The sequence below is a fragment of the Ammospiza nelsoni genome, chromosome 2, assembly GCF_027579445.1.
Source record: "Ammospiza nelsoni isolate bAmmNel1 chromosome 2, bAmmNel1.pri, whole genome shotgun sequence".
Classification (NCBI taxonomy): domain Eukaryota; kingdom Metazoa; phylum Chordata; class Aves; order Passeriformes; family Passerellidae; genus Ammospiza; species Ammospiza nelsoni.
In genome coordinates, this window is record NC_080634.1 from 86,333,263 (window position 1) to 86,350,900 (window position 17,638).

General features: G+C 38.7%; 1 protein-coding gene across 1 annotated transcript in view; it reads right to left on the reverse strand.

The window, feature by feature from the left end:
- The window catches only part of JADE3 (jade family PHD finger 3), a 63,876-nt gene that overhangs the window by 21,050 nt on the left and 25,188 nt on the right, over positions 1-17,638 (reverse strand). The window contains exons 3-4 of the mRNA XM_059466637.1: positions 11,596-11,655; positions 10,370-10,452 (exon numbers count right to left, since the gene is read on the reverse strand). Coding sequence (XP_059322620.1) covers positions 10,370-10,452; positions 11,596-11,644 — 132 coding nt within the window. The 5' untranslated portion in view covers positions 11,645-11,655. The remainder of the gene's footprint in view (positions 1-10,369; positions 10,453-11,595; positions 11,656-17,638) is intronic.

The following is a 17,638-nucleotide window of genomic DNA, read 5'->3' on the forward strand; positions in this document are numbered from 1 at the left end:
ATTTTTTTAAGAGTATCAACACAAATCAATTTGAAACTACCTAGATTATTAATTTTTACTGTATTAGGTACAGTAGGATAAGAAGTTTACACTAATTCAAAACCATGCTGCTGCCCAAAGGCTAACCTTTGGAGTTAGAAGAAGGAAGAAGTTTTTTACAGGCAACCAGAGAGAGGAGAAAGGAAGCCCGCATCTGATTCAAGGCTCCTCACCGTATTTTCAATCAGCTTATTGTCAGCCTGTAGGTTGTACCCCAACTTAGACACAAGGTAGGATATCCTTTTCTTTCACTCAGTTCAGCTACTTTAAACTGTCATAATCATCATGGGTTACAAACAGTTGCCATGGCAAAACTGATGGATAGGCACTTGCTAATTTATTAAAACCACTTTAAGTTTTATTGGTTGGGATCTCTGAGATCGAAGATGAACAGCAGCCTTTGCTGGAAGACAAGACCTGTGTTGCTCTGTGGGTAAGCAGTGATGGACAAAATCCAGCCTCAGCATCTTTCAGCAAACCTATACCATGAAACATCACCCTCAGAGTAAACCATAGCAGCAGATCTTCAGCCATAACACTTGGCTCCAGAGAGTTATGTTTTTTCAAGCATGTAAACATTATTATCAGTCATCTCAAAGCTTACTTAATGTCAATATCTGTCAACTACAGGTGTGGACAATTTAAATAAAGGGCACATTTATCCTCTTTTTTTCCTCCACTGCTACACTGCACCAGCTTAATGATCAGTAAAGCAAAACAGCAACCGTGACTTGGTTTTAGGGAGACATTGCAACTAATTAACTGTATTATTGTAATAAGAAATCTAATCCTCAAAGGGCCATAAAATGAAATGGAAAATATCCCTGCAGTAAGTTGTGACAGGTTGAATTCTCTTCTTACCAATTCAGTTTTATAAACAGAGAGTAATAAACAATCTCAGAGCCCAATATCTCCATGTACCCTTTTCAATTTCACAGTACCAGACTGGTTATGCCTACTGCAAAAATTCTCAGCTGTTCTTGGAAATCATCCAGTAAATATTACTTAAAAGTCTCTGTGCTAAACAGGTATTGAAATAGCTGCTGGTGACTTGGAACATCAGTGTTACTTCATTATGTTCTACAACTGCATCTCATACAGGTGGCCAGGAGAGCAAGCTGACCGAGGGTACTCAAACCCACAGACTCAAGGGTCTTGTATCTGCTAATCATGTGCTACCTGCCTTGGTTCAGAACAGGCTGTTCACTGCTGCCTTCTGTACATAACTCCTCAGGTACATAACAGGCTCCTATTAAAATCTGAATGTCAAGAGTGAAACATTGAGACTGCAAGCATCCTTTTCTTTTCCCCAAGCACTATATGTACACACCAAAATAAAATGTAAAATTATTTATGTTGCTTAAAAGGCATTTTAGTTTTCTGTGCTACAGGTACAGAGCCAGAATTATTAGTAACACTAACAGGGTACAATTCCAAAGAACGCCGGAATGGAAAAGTATGATACAGGAGAAGTGCAATGACTGCTTTAATTACCAGAAAAGATATTTCTCAAATCTTATCTGAGGTAAGTGCTTTACAAACTACCTTTTAAGCCAGTGACAGAATATAAAAGTGAAGTATTTCCTATCAAACTCACTATTTCTTAACCACTAGATGAAAAATGATATTAAAGGCATCCGTATTCTAACTACATTGCTTAGCAGCAAATCTTCTGATCATCCATTATGTATGCAAACTGTACCTCTATTTTTAGAGCACAAACCCCCTGGAGCATGAACTTTTTCTGGGTTTCTTTTGACTGTTGTGAGTACTGACCACACCGTCACCATGCCACAACATTAAGTTCTCTGCTTCAGATTTCTACAGTTTACAGGTACCACTGAAAGTCAATAATTTAATCAATAAAAAGATAACTGTTGAAACCTTAAGAGACTCCAAAACTCAGCTAAGACTTCCTAAGAATTGCCTGTTCATACTTGTGATTAACAGTGCAGTTGAGGATTTCTTGCAGACACTTGGAATCATTACAATCTAGCTCTAGTCATTCTACATTTCTTCACGTGTGGCAAAGCAGGATCTTCCAACAGTAAAATACTCTCAGAGGGCAACGTATGAGAATACTCAATCTGTATTTCTTCCATTGTGGAAGTAAACCAAAACACTCAGGGGACCCAAAGAGAGTTTTCTGACAAATGAAGTAAATTCTACTTCAGCAGTCAGCCTCAAGGCTATGAACTAAGCCATCCGCACAAAGAGCAGCACACATGCCTCCAGGATTTAGACAGCCAGCTTCTCCTCATGTTGAAAAACAAATAAATGCTGCTCCTTTACTAACTGTGTCCACAGAACAACAGCTAGCCTGCTCTACAGCACACACTCTCCCCTCCTGGCAAGAACCACCTGCATTTCCAGTTAGCCCATGAAGCTCAGCTCACCTTTCAATCACCCCAAAGCAGTTCTACTTCTTACCTTATATAAAGCACAACCCCTCACCTTTATTTTAACATCACCTGTGGTATCATATATATTGAAAATACCTGAAATGAGCACACCAAGGCTAGGCTTATAAAACATTCCCATTCAGAAACACCATTCCTCACAACCAGACTCAGCTGGTGCCGAGTGTCTTTAGCACACAACAGAACAAGGCCCTGCAGAGCTGAGCTATAACCAAGTGCAGCTCCCAGAGCCACACAGAAGTGGGAAACTCCCCACCACTCTGAGCATTCCACAGTAGTTACTGTGTGACAGTGGGATTTATTAAAAATAATTTTTAGTAAAGAGAGCGTGAAAGTACAAACGAGTTTTAGCCTTACCATGCAAGACTGCTTAGTCTGAACTTAAAATTTCATTTTGCTGCCAGGAATTTTTGGCTTCAACCACAAGCAGTACAGCACTTTGAGTAAATTACATCAATGAAATGTGTCTGCTTATGTCATCATTGTCTCATAATCTAATCGTTACCATTTCATTGAGAACTTCTATTACATATTTCATGCTTTAGAACTGGGGCCTAAATCTGGAACAAAAGACTTTGTTCTTTACTCATGTTGTGGTTTTAAGCCCAGCTGGAAATTAACTACTCAGCCACTTGATCCCCTGTCTTCCCGCCCAAACCCGGTGGAATAGGGAGTAGAATCAAAGTAAACTTACATGTTGAGATAAGAACAGTTCAATAATTGAAAATTAAGTAAAACACAATAATAATGGTAAATAATACTAACAACAATGATAATAAAAAGGAAAAACTCAAACAAGTGGTGCACAATACAGTTGCTCACTACCCACTGACCAGTGCCACACCCCGCTTCCCAAACCCAGATCAGCTCCCCTTCTGGGTAACTCCCCTAGTTTATGTAACAATTCTAAGATGTGGAATATCCCTTTGGTCAGTTTGGGTCACCTGTCTCAGTTATGCTCTCTCCCAGTCTTTTTGGTTTCATGGTTTATTTTTTATTGCATACCTCCTCCCTGACAGAGCATGAGACACATAAAAGAAGTCCTTGAATTGGGATAAACATAAATTACCAAATAAACAAAGCATCACTGTGTTATCAACACCATATTAATTCCCAATCCAAAACACAGCACTGCAACAGCTACTGAGAAGAAATTAGCTTTACCCTTACTGAAACCAGGACAGGTCAACATTAGTGGCTTGTTCTGCAGTAAAGTCTGCCTGCTTTTGCTGAGGAAATGAGAACCTTCCAGTCAGCTCTGCAGACACACTGCCATCTATAAAGCCTTTAAAAGCTAGATTCTACAAAAAGCCTTGAGAAATATGGACACACTGCTCCTCCAAAGCACTAATGCACGAAGAAACAACAATATCAAAGATATAGTTTGCACATTGTATTTGTTTTTCAGACTTCTGAGTCCTATTTGGAAATTATGTTAGAAGAGTACGTCTGAGAAAAATTAACTTCTCAGAATTTATTTTAAAATGCTTCACCAAAAGCCATCTCTAATTTGAACCCAAACTCATTCTGGAAGCACTCTATGGAAATGCAATATATAATCTTCCTCACTGGACCCTGTTTTGCTTACTCTGAATAAATCAGGCTCTGAAACAAAGAATATGATTTCGCATGAAGTATCCTTATCCATTAAAGATATCAGGGAGAATACAAGTAATGCTGTAGAGAATTACAGTAAAACACTAGCACTGAATACAGAATGGTCTTAACAATAAAATGGCCTTCTACAACCCCCATCTTTGATGAACAATTCAAATATCAGATCTGCACAGACTGCCAGGCACCTTCTGTTCATGACCACTGCAAACTTAAAACCACATTAAGAAAAGAAAAAAATTAGTGAAATACCTTTTCCAATACCCCTTGTAAGCTACTACTGAAGCTGACTGATGCCACTGCTCATTCACCATGTCTTGCCCAAATGCATGTGTGAGGAAAAATAAATGGATTGTGTCATCTCTTAAAAATTAAATGTAAGCCAGTACTACTTCTTGTGACGCTCTCTGCGCCTTCAGGTACTTTGATCAACTGCTTACAGACTCCCAGCACGGGTAAGTCACTTGTCACAGGCACCTAGGCCATGACTGGGAGCCACACCTCCAAGGCCTAAGCACATTATGGGTTAACTGCTCTTGTTACAATCGAAGCCCACTTTATGCTGGATTGCATGGAACTGCTTCAGGCTTCCCCTGCACCCAGCAGAACTCAGCAACTCAGGCTTTTCATCACCTGGGGAGTCAGGAGATGCACTGCTCACAAGCACAGACCTAGGATTTTTTTAAAAAGCAGGAGGGAACTACTATGTCCTGTCTTCCCTGCAGAAGCATATTAGATCTTTTACAGCAAACAGCATGGAATGAGGGCCAGCATCCTTTCTACCAGACAACAGCTAGCATTTTCCTAGATTTTTGGTGTCCCTCCCAACCCATCTTGAAGGCCAAGTTTGAAATTCTTTTGTCAAACACGTGAGTTTATATGAAATGTAAATTACACAAGAGTTTTTCCATCATGTTGAGAGTAAAATAATCTTTCTTTATTCTCCTTGGAAAGCATCTAGTAACTTTTATTCCCATAAGCACTCCCAAGCATTAAGGCTTACTCTACTATTGTAGCTCTCAAATACAGGCCCTTAGCAAACAGACTTCTGAAGCAGCAGATTTACACCTAAAATCACCTCAAAAATAATAAACAAAATTTAAATTCTAATATGACTTATTACAAGTCACACAGTATGTAAGCATACTTTATCTTTGTATGGATGTTTGACAGTATGCACAAAAGACTGCCCATTTATAGGGGATGAAGCACCAAGAACAGAACTTAGTGAGCTTATCCTGGAAAGGGAGAATTCTTCTTTTAATATATTGCTACCTGTGCAGGAAGTTTCTGAACTAAGAAATTTACCTTCTAGAGAAGTGTAGAAACTTAAGGCAGGTTTGCTTTGGGTTTTGGTTGGTTGAGCAATTTTTGGCAGCAAAGAAAATAAAAGGCAACATAAATTTCAAATGGAAATGAAGCTACAATTCCAGGCACATATACCAACTAGACTGAGAAACTTAAAATGTTAAAAATGCTGTGATAGTCAGGAATATGTGTAGAATTAAATTTGTAGTTCCCAAACATCCACACAATTGGGCAAGTAAGGCAGTAAATCCTAATATTAAAACCCCTTACTCTCTAAAACTATCTTAATTATCCAGGGCTTAAGTAAATTAAATATTGTACTTTTCATTTAAGTAGCCATGATTCCTCCAAGCCTCCTTTTACAAGCATGTAAGCATGTATAGGAAATGCCAGGAAATTGGATACTTAATCAATGCTACCTAACATCATGTCTCTGACAGTATCTCATGAGCCAGAAGAATGTGCAAGAACATGTCAAGTTTCCTTCTGGTTGCTAATCAGACATAAGCTTTGGATTTTGGGGTTAATCCTAACAATCAATTTTTAAAGTGGTATTAATTTATACAGATATTTTTAAAAATCTGTACTTGCTATCATCTGTCCAATTCCTTTTTTAATCTTGTTTAATTCTCAGTCTCAACCACTTCCTGTAGCAGATGAGCTTCCCAGCCTAATTGCATGAAAAGGATATCCTTTTAATTGCTACAGATTTTTCAAATTTTGGCCTCATTTTTCAATGCTCATAGCTGCTTTTTCTGTCCAGTTCTTCCATCACAAGGACAGGCAGGACTGAAGCACTCTAGCTCTGCTGTTTCCAACCCGTTCACACTTTACTGTTATGCCTGCTCATTCACTTCAAAGGTAAAACAGCTCAGCTTTTTCACAAGCAAGCTCTTCCACACCTTTCTGCATTTGGGTCACCTCTTCGTAAAGAGTTCAAATAGCCTGAGACAGTATCTCACAGGGGGAAAAAACATCATAGAAGTAACTGATGAGTTTGCATCTCCAGCCTTACGTATTTTTTTTAAAAAAAACAACTAACCCAAGCAGGCTAAAAAGTAGCTCATGGATAGCACATGCTTCCCAGAGGTCTTGAGAAGCCTGTACACATCCCAGATAATTCAGAATTTTTTGAAGTGAGCATGCACATAAAAGTGGCAGTCTCTTATTACACATGGTGCATGCAAAGCAATATAGTTTAACCACATTGCCCATTCAGTCACAGAACAAAATAAAGCACTTTCAAACTGCAAAAAGAGTCCATTTGCTGCCAAGAGTCTAGTCTTACGGGCTGCTTCTCAGGATCAAGACTGCAATTTATGTGGCAGTTAAATGCACTAAAAAGAGTTTCACGTACCCAAGTAATGAATGCAGACCATTTACTTTTGGAAGATAAGCTGCATTTCACATGATAATACAGCTGTCACAATCAGCAATGAGGGATTAAAAATTACTCCTGCTGCGAGATTCAAAACCCTATTTGCAAAGAGCAGTAAAATATTACCATGTTATATGGAAAAGGTTTAAAAAAAAGCACAACGCTAACTTAACCTCTTTGCACTTTCAAGGAGGAGACAGGATTGAAAAAAGATATAGATAAATTTGAGTGTCATAAAGATCTCTTGGGCTTTTTTTTGACCCCACAAGCATAAGGGAAAAGACATGGTCAGTCATACAGGCCAGTCCAGCTAATGCATTTTCCCTGCAAAAATTACTCCCACTACTCTGCCATCATTTTCTGCCTCAGCTTTCATGGAGACAGGAAACTGCCAAGTACAGGCTTCATGCTGAGCCAGACATCCAAATGTCTCCTACCCTGCTGCTCCCACACAGCCTACTGCAGAAGGCTGTGAGTCCCTCCTGCCTATGTTTAAATCCACTGAGGGGCAACACCACAAATGGTATGCAGCCAACATCATCATAAAAGTCTCCAAACCAGTTATGACTTTGAATTACTGGTGTGCCTCTAACCTCAACACAGTTTATTTATTCACAGTAAATGCTAAACTAATTGAGTAACAGAATTTTGAAGTCACCATTGCAGTCGTTTGTGATAGACTGTAATCCAGAAGGTGAGCAGTGAGAAAGAGACACAGCCCTGCTTTTGACGCTACCTACAGAAGCACCATGGCCTGAAGAAGCATCATTACAGGCTTCCCTTGTTCTCACCTTCTTTTCCAAGGAGCAAACTGGAGTAAGTTGAAACCAGGTCCAACCCACTAACATCAATCAATCAATCAATCTCTTCTGGATTGATACAGGCTCTGGAAATGGGCTTTGACATTTGCACTGTAACAAACACCTCTTGGCCTAGCATTAACACCAGACAACCTCGCTCCATTGAGGCCATTCCCAAACCCACCTGGATTCCAAAGCACCTGGAAGGCAACTCAAGCAGTCCTGAGATGCAGCCACTCATCACTTTTTACAGGCAAACTCAGAGGACACCAGCATATTCAGATAAGTCCTGAACTGGACATATACTCACTACTTGCTTATTGGAGAACCAAACCCAAGCTTTTCTTTGGAGAGAACCCAGGTACTCAGGTTGGGCTGGTGATGGTACAGGAAGGGGAAGAAAGCATATATACTCACATGCAATTTATTTGAAAAACCAAGGCTTACTGGCATGAAAAAAAAATTTAATGTATGAAGACCATGAACAAAAACATTCCCAAACAACTATTTATAGCTTTGACCTTCTAGATTTTCTGCATCACTAACTCAAGAAACAGCCTGCTGTCTGGCAAGCAGAGGTGAATGAAAGGAGAGCAATGCCAACTTGTTACAGAGAGGCCTTGCTAAAGAGATACTGTCAGCCTGAAAATTTAAATTTCTATCTAATAAATATTAGATGTGTAGTGAGGTCCCTTTTCAGTATTTGCTTTGCTCCCCTGTCACCACTTGATGCATAAATAACCAATTTCAATGCTCTGCTGGCAAAAGCATTTTGTATACTACACTTCCCAGCATATGCTTTTCAAGGGGTTGGAGGGAGTGCTTGCTTTTAGTGGAATAAAAGCAAAACATAAACAATAGCCAGAAGTCTTATGTACAAGAGGTACAGTACTACTGTCACCTTCCCTTCCATGCCTTTCCAGGAGAACTCAATTAATTTCAGGGATCTTTTAAATGTTGCACTCAGAACACTCTTTCCAAAGAGGGTATGTTCTAAAGTTTGGGATTTCTTTCCTTTTCTTTTCTTCTTTTTTTCCCCCCAGGATTAGAATCTTAAATCAAATATGACAAAGAAATTCCAGAATTACTAGAAGGATTACATTATGAAATAGACTTTGAAATTTCAAGTGTATATTCCAGGTTTTGTTCTTCAAAGTTTCATATTTTAAGCATTAAAGGAATCAACATTTCGCCTTGGAACTGGTAAAAGGCAGCAAAGATTATCTGAAAAGGAGGAACTGAAAATACTGCTCATTTTAATTCCTAGAGGTTATGTAAACAGAAAACTTTTATGCTACATAGCTGGACCACATCTTCATAATTCTTGTTTTAACGTACATGTGCACATAGAGAAAGAATAGAGCAAACTCAGAGAAGGCTGTAATAGGGCAATCCCTATGATGAAGAGATACAAGAATAAAACTGGATGGCTGGGCAGAAAGAAGGGACTAGCACCAACATGTATCTGAAACAGCAACAAGCCTGGCAAAACATGTGCTTCAGCTCCCATTTGCACAGCTTGACTGGTAACAAAGTTAGGCACATATGAGCAACACTTACAAGACCTCAGTAGCCACAAGCTGCTTTAAGATTTAAATTCTTACAGAACCATAATCCTCATAACATCTTAAAGGCAAAAAGCTTAGAGGGTTTTTCTTAACCTTCTTGGTGGCTGCAAATAAAACACTAGGTAGCTAGCTAGTTCTAGCCAATTTTATTTTTTTAACATTTTTGCATTTTCTTTTAGAATTGAGTTTTCTTGAATTGACTTGCAATGAGAATTAAGCTTCCAAAGAAATGACACATGCTGTATCATTTACCTTGTTCTTACCACAGCAAAACCAGAATACAGAAAAGAAGCACAAAGCATACAGAAAAGACAAAGCACAAAGCATACAGAAGCAGCATACAGAAAAGAAGCACAAAGCATATTTGCTGAATAGCTTAAGCTATAGGAGCATGATCTACATATTTCACACAACCTTGCACAGCAGTAACCACTCAGGTAAAAAGCTGCTGGTATAGTAAATTACCTTAAATTCTATAGAAATAAAGTGGGGTTTGCCAGTCTTTTTTCAGCACTCATACTAAAATTCTGAAGGACTCATTCAGAGGCAATATGATAACAAGTAAGGGGAATTAACTACAAGAAATATTTCTCAAATTTGTAGTTGGCATCTGACTTCAGCCCTTAAGAAAGCAAGCATAAAATCTGGAGGAGGCAGCCAACAAATCTTCCACTAGGAGGGTCTACCAATGGAATGGTCGACAGGAGGGTTTTGGGCACTGGATTGTGCAAAAATGTCAATTTATTAAATAGGTCAGTACAGGTCCAGCGACAGTGGTAAGTGTTGAGGTTCTAACAGGTGGAGATGGCAGAGTACACAAAAAAGCTACATCGACAGTAAAAGGCAAGAGTAACAAAGTAGCAAACACTGCATGTACATATCCTACCCACTTGAGTGTCCCACTGTTTCATCCTGAAGCAGACATCCTTCCCAAACACATACATATTAGCCACTTTTCTACTCCTAAAACCATAACAGCTTTTCCCAATTTCAAAATGATATTAAAATTCCAGGGAAAGAACAAAGTACATATTACCATCTGCAAATGCCATAAGTCATTTTGGACCATCACACATCAGAGCTCCTATAATAATCACACAGTGAGGAAAATGAGGGTTCACAAAGAATTTGACAGGTGACAAAAGGACTCACCAGCAATAGATCCAGAGCTCACTTCCTTCAAGGCTTAGAAACATGAAAACTGCATGAAAGAAAACTACCAGTGACCAACCCAGTTCTTACCTCAGCAGGCTTCTTTTGTTCATTTGCTGGTGTTTTTGACTTGCTCCTGTATTTTGAACAAGAAGAAAAGGAAGTGGAAGGACCTGTTAAAAAAAAAAAGAAGAAATAAAAAAGGATCATTATAGCTCGGTTCAATTCATTTATTTTCCCATGAAACACAAGGCTCCCATGAAACTCCAATCTCTTGAATTATAATTTTTGACAAGATGTGGGCAAAAAAAAACCTGTTAGGCAGTCTGTAGGCTTAATTTCAGCTCTTCCTGTTCCACTCGTTCTTTATAAAACCACAGCACACCAAGTTTATGGGTACACTCTGCTCTGCCCAACACAAGCATGAGTAAACAGAAACAAGCAGACAGACTGCTTTCTTTCATTTAGTTCCCTTCAAACAAAGTGGAAGGAAGAGTAAAACAGAGCTTGAAAATGCTCAAAAAAAAAAAACCCTAAAGAAAAAAACAATGATACTAAAATGTGCCAACAAGAGATGCAAAAAACCCATAGTGCGATATCTGAGATGTTTCTGGGAAAATGTTATTTTAGCAGAGGATACATCAATGACTTGCAGTGAACATGACAATGAATCATTATTATGTACAGAGCTACTAGATAGGCACAGATTTATAAGCTACAAACAAGACCCTGTCACACAGGGTTGTTCTGTTTTGGGTTTCTGGCAGATAAAATGGGAAGATATTCAGGTAGATGTCTGCCAAGGAACACTTAAAGTGTAACTTTACTAAATTGTTGAACAGAGAAAAATGGAATAGATCAAGAACCAGTATGAGATAACATAGCAATCAATGTACTGATTATACTTCTAACACATTAATGCTCAAGAAGCTTGCCACCCCCAACTATTTTAATGTTGAAGCTCTGCATACCATGAGACAATAGGGTTATTTTTAGAAAAATAATCACAGAATAGAACCCTGGGCAGTAAAATTTCTTTTGATTTACAGATTTCTTCTTGCCAACTATAAATGAGAAAGATATACAAGTTTCTCTTGGAATTCTAAGTATACTCAGAACTCCCCTTATAAGATCCTTTGCCTTATTCTCCTCCTATAACATGATTCAGAAGACCAAAGACCACAAATGCAAAAAAGAAACCCACCAAGAAACATTTTTTTTGAAATTTTAAGAGGTTAAACAGTTTGCCTTCAAACCACAGAGGGAAACCACAAGGGGGTGATAGACCAAAGAAAAAACTAGCAGGTATTACTTACTCTCATTGTCTGAACTGTCACTGGTGCTTAGATGCCTGTGGCGTTTCATCCTGACGCATCCTAAAGAGAAAAAAAAAACAAGTTGATGGCAATTGTTCTACCAGAAAATCACTGGCTGCTGGCTGATGCCAAGTTCTTCTAACTAAAGGCAAAGCTCCTCTGAAGAGGCCTTAGGCAGAGAAACAATCCCAGTCCAGTCACTATGTTTTATTTCTGCAAGCAACTAATAGATCACAGTGCTATTTGTGAAACTGAGCACCCTCAAAACCAGCATGCCTCTGCTGGGCAGAGCCTGCTTTTAATTTTGCAGAAAGAAGTGCAAGCCGCCAGCTGATTCCCGGCAGGGCATGAGCCTGCACTGCTCCACTCAATGTCCCATCTGTTCAGCTGGAGCAAGAGTTGCCATGGCGGCAGGAGCTAGCTGAGAGACAGTGGAGGCCAGGAAATAAGGTGGATGCACAGCAAGGCAGGGATTTAGAAATATAACACACCTTAAAAAAACCTAAACAAACAAACAAAACACAAGGAAACCTTAAGGCATCGATGCAAAGCAAAAGGCAGATTTTAAATAGTGACAATCATAGAAAGCAGTGACTGATGCCATTTAGGTCATCTGATCACCCTTTATTTCACAAGCAACGTGGTTTTCAGAAGTTTGAGAAGTGATCAAGAGTATCACTGAGAAATACTTCAGTGGCACTGCACCAGTTACATAAAAAAAAAAGGTTTTGAACTTTTCGAAATTCAATTTTGAACATGTAATGCTACAGAGAGAGGGGAAGAACTTTCTGCACTTCTACTTAATAAAAGAAAAATCAAAACAGTTATCAGCCATATACTCTAAACAAGTGCCAAGAAAAATCTATCTATATTCTTATTAGTCCTGCCACTCTATAACATTCAATGTTACGTTTGTTAACTAAGGTTCAATAACAGTTTACAATTAATAGCAGTAAATAAAAATCACCCCTATGTTTGTAATGGATTGAATGAGAAAATCAATAAAGAAGTAAAAAGTAATTCTAAAGGAATATACAAGAACTGTTTTTTTTTTTTTTTGCTTCTTTTTAAGCAGAAGATATGCTCAAGTAGGTTGCAGATAGCTGAACCTGAAATGTCTGCAGTACTCTAAGTGCCAGCTTGGCTACACCTGAAGTGTAAACAGCTTCATTGCTTAAACATAACCACATGCCATTAAAAAAAGCAATACAGCTGAATATCCCATTTGATAAGTACTCCACATTAGTTACTGTACAATGGCTCTTGAGATTATCTAAATACCACGGGATAAACAAGATCTCCAGATAAGAGAAGCCTGCCCAAAGGCTTTGAAGAGATTGAAATTGAATTGTTTGCAGCACAAGTGTTTAATTCAGTGGAAAATTTCAGCACTCTTTGTATTTAAGAGAGTGAGTTTACTGAATCTAAATGCAGTGATCACTCCAAGTTTAAATCAATCCTTTCAACCTGTTATACAAAAAGACATTGTCCACACTCCTGAAAGGTGACAAAGGAAGCAATGCTTCCAGTTATCAAGAAAGCAGATACAGAATTTCTGAGTCAGGTATTTACCCTGGGGGAGGAAGAAAAAAAGACACAGGACAAATGTCATTTGCATCATCACTTAAGCAAGGTATAAAGTTCCATTACATAACAAACAATTTCACATTAATTCACCTTCTCACAGCTCAAGCAACATAGGGGAGACAAGGCAGCCATGCTACATGCGCAGACCAGTGTCCAAGAAAACAGCAACATCAAATATTAAATAGTCAAAAGACCACAGGGCTTTGCTTCCAGCAAGCAACATAAGGTAGCTTGTACAGATGAAGAAACTTCCATGAAGCTCTTGGACAAAAGTTGTTTGACATGTAGAAGGCACTTGGGTCAGAAGGACTTGTCTTTTTATATGTTTTGGGGGACACCAGACTTGAAGTTTGCTGCAGAGTACTGAAGGCAGGTGTACAGGACTACTTTCATATTGTCAACTTGTGAAATTAAAAGGCATGGATTTTAATCAAGAGCAAATAAAACTTACTCTCATTTTAGCAAGAAATGGAAGTGCTTGCTACTTGCTTTGGTTTTATGTCCAGGTGAATTTTTGAGCAATTGTTAAAAGGTGTTGCAAGCCTATGGCAGGTGATTCCCATCTCTTACAGGCTATATAAACATGCAGCAATAAAACTTTTTCACTCTGTACTAAGGGCAGCTATCTACAAAGTATAACATGAGCATTCAATTAAAGTAGGTTCAAACATGAGGCCGAGAGAGACAACTACAGGACAGAACACCCAGGAAGCCTGGACTCCTGCCTGGGCAGCTAGGAAGGAAGAGCAGAGATGCCTACACTCCAAAGACAGCTTACATAGAAATGGCAAGTGTAACAAAACCTTTAGAACAGAAAGCTCACCTCTGCCAAAAACTCCATGAGAGTAGAAAAACAAACAAACACACACTAAACAAAAGTAACAAGCTGTTATTTGAGAACTGGGTTTGTAGCAGCTCAGGGAAGAGATTTACACCTCCATGATAACAGACAGAAACAGAAGTAGTAGTCATTGAGGGCAAAAAGCCCAAAATAATAATAGTACCGGATTCCTCATTTTTTCAGCAATATTAACCACATTAACAGTGTATAAAAATCCACAGTTACAACAAATTACAGGTGGGGTGTGTTTGGTAACTCAGGTTATTTAAGTGCCTAATGGGCTACAAGTTCACCCTATGTCCCCACATGATGCAGGAGGACCCAGAGCCTGAGCAGCATTCAGCAGAGACCACCTCTACAGGGGATTTCACTTTTCTGTCTAACAGAGAACTGCTTTGCTGTCCCCTTGTGCACACTGGGACTGCCACACAACTTCCAGCTCACTTCCACCCAAGGCATGAGGGCTCATCAGAAAGGCTCCCTGATAGACGCTTCTATTCCCTAGACACTAGAGAGGGATCCCAAAACATCCATTCCGTGGGAAAGCTCCTGCCTCACTTCACCTGCCTCTGAAGAATGGAGAAGAATCAGAAGCTGCTCAGTTCAGAAATTCAGGGGACACCCCTTCCTCCCCCATAAAAATTGATGTCAACCCTTCCCAGCTTCAGTCCAAAAGCCCCAAAGCAGACTGGCATCCTTCAGTTTGTCCAGGCATTTTGCAAATGGACACGATGAACTTCTTGATTCAACAGACTTAAGTTTTAACATTAACACTTTTTTGCAGTTTCAATGTACAAGCTCAGGGAGTATAAAGCAACTCAAGACTGAAACGTTGTTGCAGAGCAGATGAGACACAGCTCTACCCCCCTCCCCCCAAAATGCCTGGAGAAAATCCTCCTTTCTCAGTCACTAGGTCATGACTCTCACTACCTTACAAAGTCAGTAGGGGTGCTTTGGCTATGGACTTCAAGAGTGCACAGACATTATAGGCAAGCACAGACTACCTCAAAAACGACCATTAAAAATACAAACACAATATATTAAGTGCTTTTGCCCCCTTTTTTTTCGCTTTTAGTCCACAGAGAGACTAACATCTTATTAATCACTTGTATGACAACATATACAAATTCTAAAGATGTCCACCTTCAGGGATCTTCTAAATGAAAACTGAAAAACAGAAGCAGCAGTAAGAAATCATCATGTCACAAGGAAAAAGATGTTCAACTCTCCAGGCAATTACTGCAATGAAACATTTGCTGGCATAATTTTTAACATGAATAACTACTTATTCCTAAACTTGAACCATATTTTACACCTGTTGCACTTCTAACTTGCCAAGCCATGGCTGCACATTTATGCCCAATCTGTTTGAAACAGCTTAAGACATGAACTGCAACTTTAAAAAAGAGAAATCAGCATCACTGCCTGCTGTCACCTTAACAACTGAACACAGGTCAAGATGCCCTGAACCTCTCTGTGTGTTTAAGCAGAAAACAACCCCAGGAAAACCTCAGCCACAGACAGCAGCACTATGCTGCCAGCTTTTCCTGGCTTCCACAAGGCTGCTGTACATATTGGGAATTTTGCCCTGGAGACAGAATCGATGCTTGTATCCATCCAACACATCACTGCACTTTCAAGGAAAGCCAGGAAAAAGCCACCCTGCACACGCCTGGCTGAAATTAAAACATGAATCCCAAGCTAAGAGGAATCAACACCTCAGCCAGCACATGCAACAATCTTAAGACAGTAACACTGGCATTTCCAAAAATCTAAGGGATATGTTTTGTAATTAATGATTTCTAAGTTTTATTTGCTCCTTTTTGCTTATTCACAAGTACTTGCACTGCTAAAGTGAACAAGAAGCAGCCACTTGCCTCCACCACCATTCTCTCCTGCCCCTGAGGAAAATCAATGTAGCACTGACTTAAGGCACTTCCCACTTTTCAAAAGCTAGTTACCACGGATTACTCAAAAAAAAAAAAAAAAATCACTCAAGTAGCACATGTAAGTAGCAGACAGGTAACAAAATTTCAGAGCCTTATCCAAAACAAAAACCCATTTCAAATATCTGTAGAAACAAGACAAACAAATATTTTTTCATTTTCAATTTGCATCAGCATAAACAACTAAATTTACCAAATAAACTATTACCTTTAGCTACTTTTCCTAATGCATTCCTCTGCATAGTTCATCAGTAACAGCAGACAAGGATGAGATATCACAGTCTGCATTTGTACAGCATATTAGGCAAGACATCAGTGACAAGCACACAAAATGAATCCTTACAGAGAGCCAAGATTTCTGAACAAAACAGTATCTCCAAGGAATAGCCGTGCTTCCAGGCTTCAGTTTGCTGCAGACAAAGATTAAACACATCCATACACTACTCAGTACCTGTTCGGACCTATAAAGATGGAAAAGACAGAACCAGAAAATTCAAGAAACTGTAAAGCAAATATATCCTAGACCTGTGAGATTTTACTTCTTCACATCTTAAAATAGCCTGACAAAAATGGAATTGGCCACAACACTATGGAAATTTTCAAGTGGGACAAAAAGTAACCTACTTCATTTTATTAAAAAGAAAAACAGCATCTATGTATGAAAACCAAATGACAGGCTACATGCAAATTTCAGATTAAAATTCTGTACTTACATTTTTACAATATGGCTTGTCTACAAAAAAAAAGGAAAAAAAAAGGCAGTAGGTAGCAATTTCCAAGTCTCCAAAATGTGGTTTATGTAACTGTTAAATTTAGATTAGGAAGCAAATTATCTTGAAAGGTCTCCAGGAAATGTAGTACAGTAAAACCATTTAAATAGGTCAGATTTCATAGTCAACTGCCAGGGAAATTACAAAATATGAATAGAGTTAATGCAATTAATTTGTTAATTTCAAATAACTAGAGGAAGAGAGATCGCTCGTGTTTGGGTTTTTTATTATTATTTTTTAATATCCTATCCAATCTCACAAAAAGGCTATATAAACTGGAAAAAATACTCACTTAGAACCTGATGTAGCAATATTTGCTACACTGAAAAGGTTTGAAAGGTTAAACAAGTCACAGAGGAGGATGATCAGCAAACTAAGTAGCAACCTTAACAATTCTGTGATTGCTTTTTTATTTCACTCTAACCAGAAAATTCTTAAAAATTTGTAGTATACTCCTACTGTACTCAAGAAGTCCATAATAGAGTGACCACATCTACTCTAGTCTCCCCTAACTCTCAAAATAAAATAAGGAATTGTTTTGTGAAGATTGTTCTGGGCTCACCACAAAGTAAAATTTTTCTTGCTACTATTCCATACTAAGTCTCAATTAACATAATAATCTGTAATTCAACAAAGGAGGAATGCACCAGTTTTTAGAAGCAGCAGTACCAGCAACAGCCAATTCCTTTGTCATTAGGCAGTAAGTAATTGTAGCAAGCAAGGAAGTGCCCATTACAGGAATCTGGCTAATAACTTGGGTCTATATGAAATGCAGTAGCAACAAGACAGTCTCAAACTCTGTCTTCCTTGGATGTTGCATCTTTATATAAAGCAATTCGGCAGCTGCCTCAAAGGTACTGAAGGTTTAAAAAGGAAAAGAAAAGAAGTAGTCCAAAATG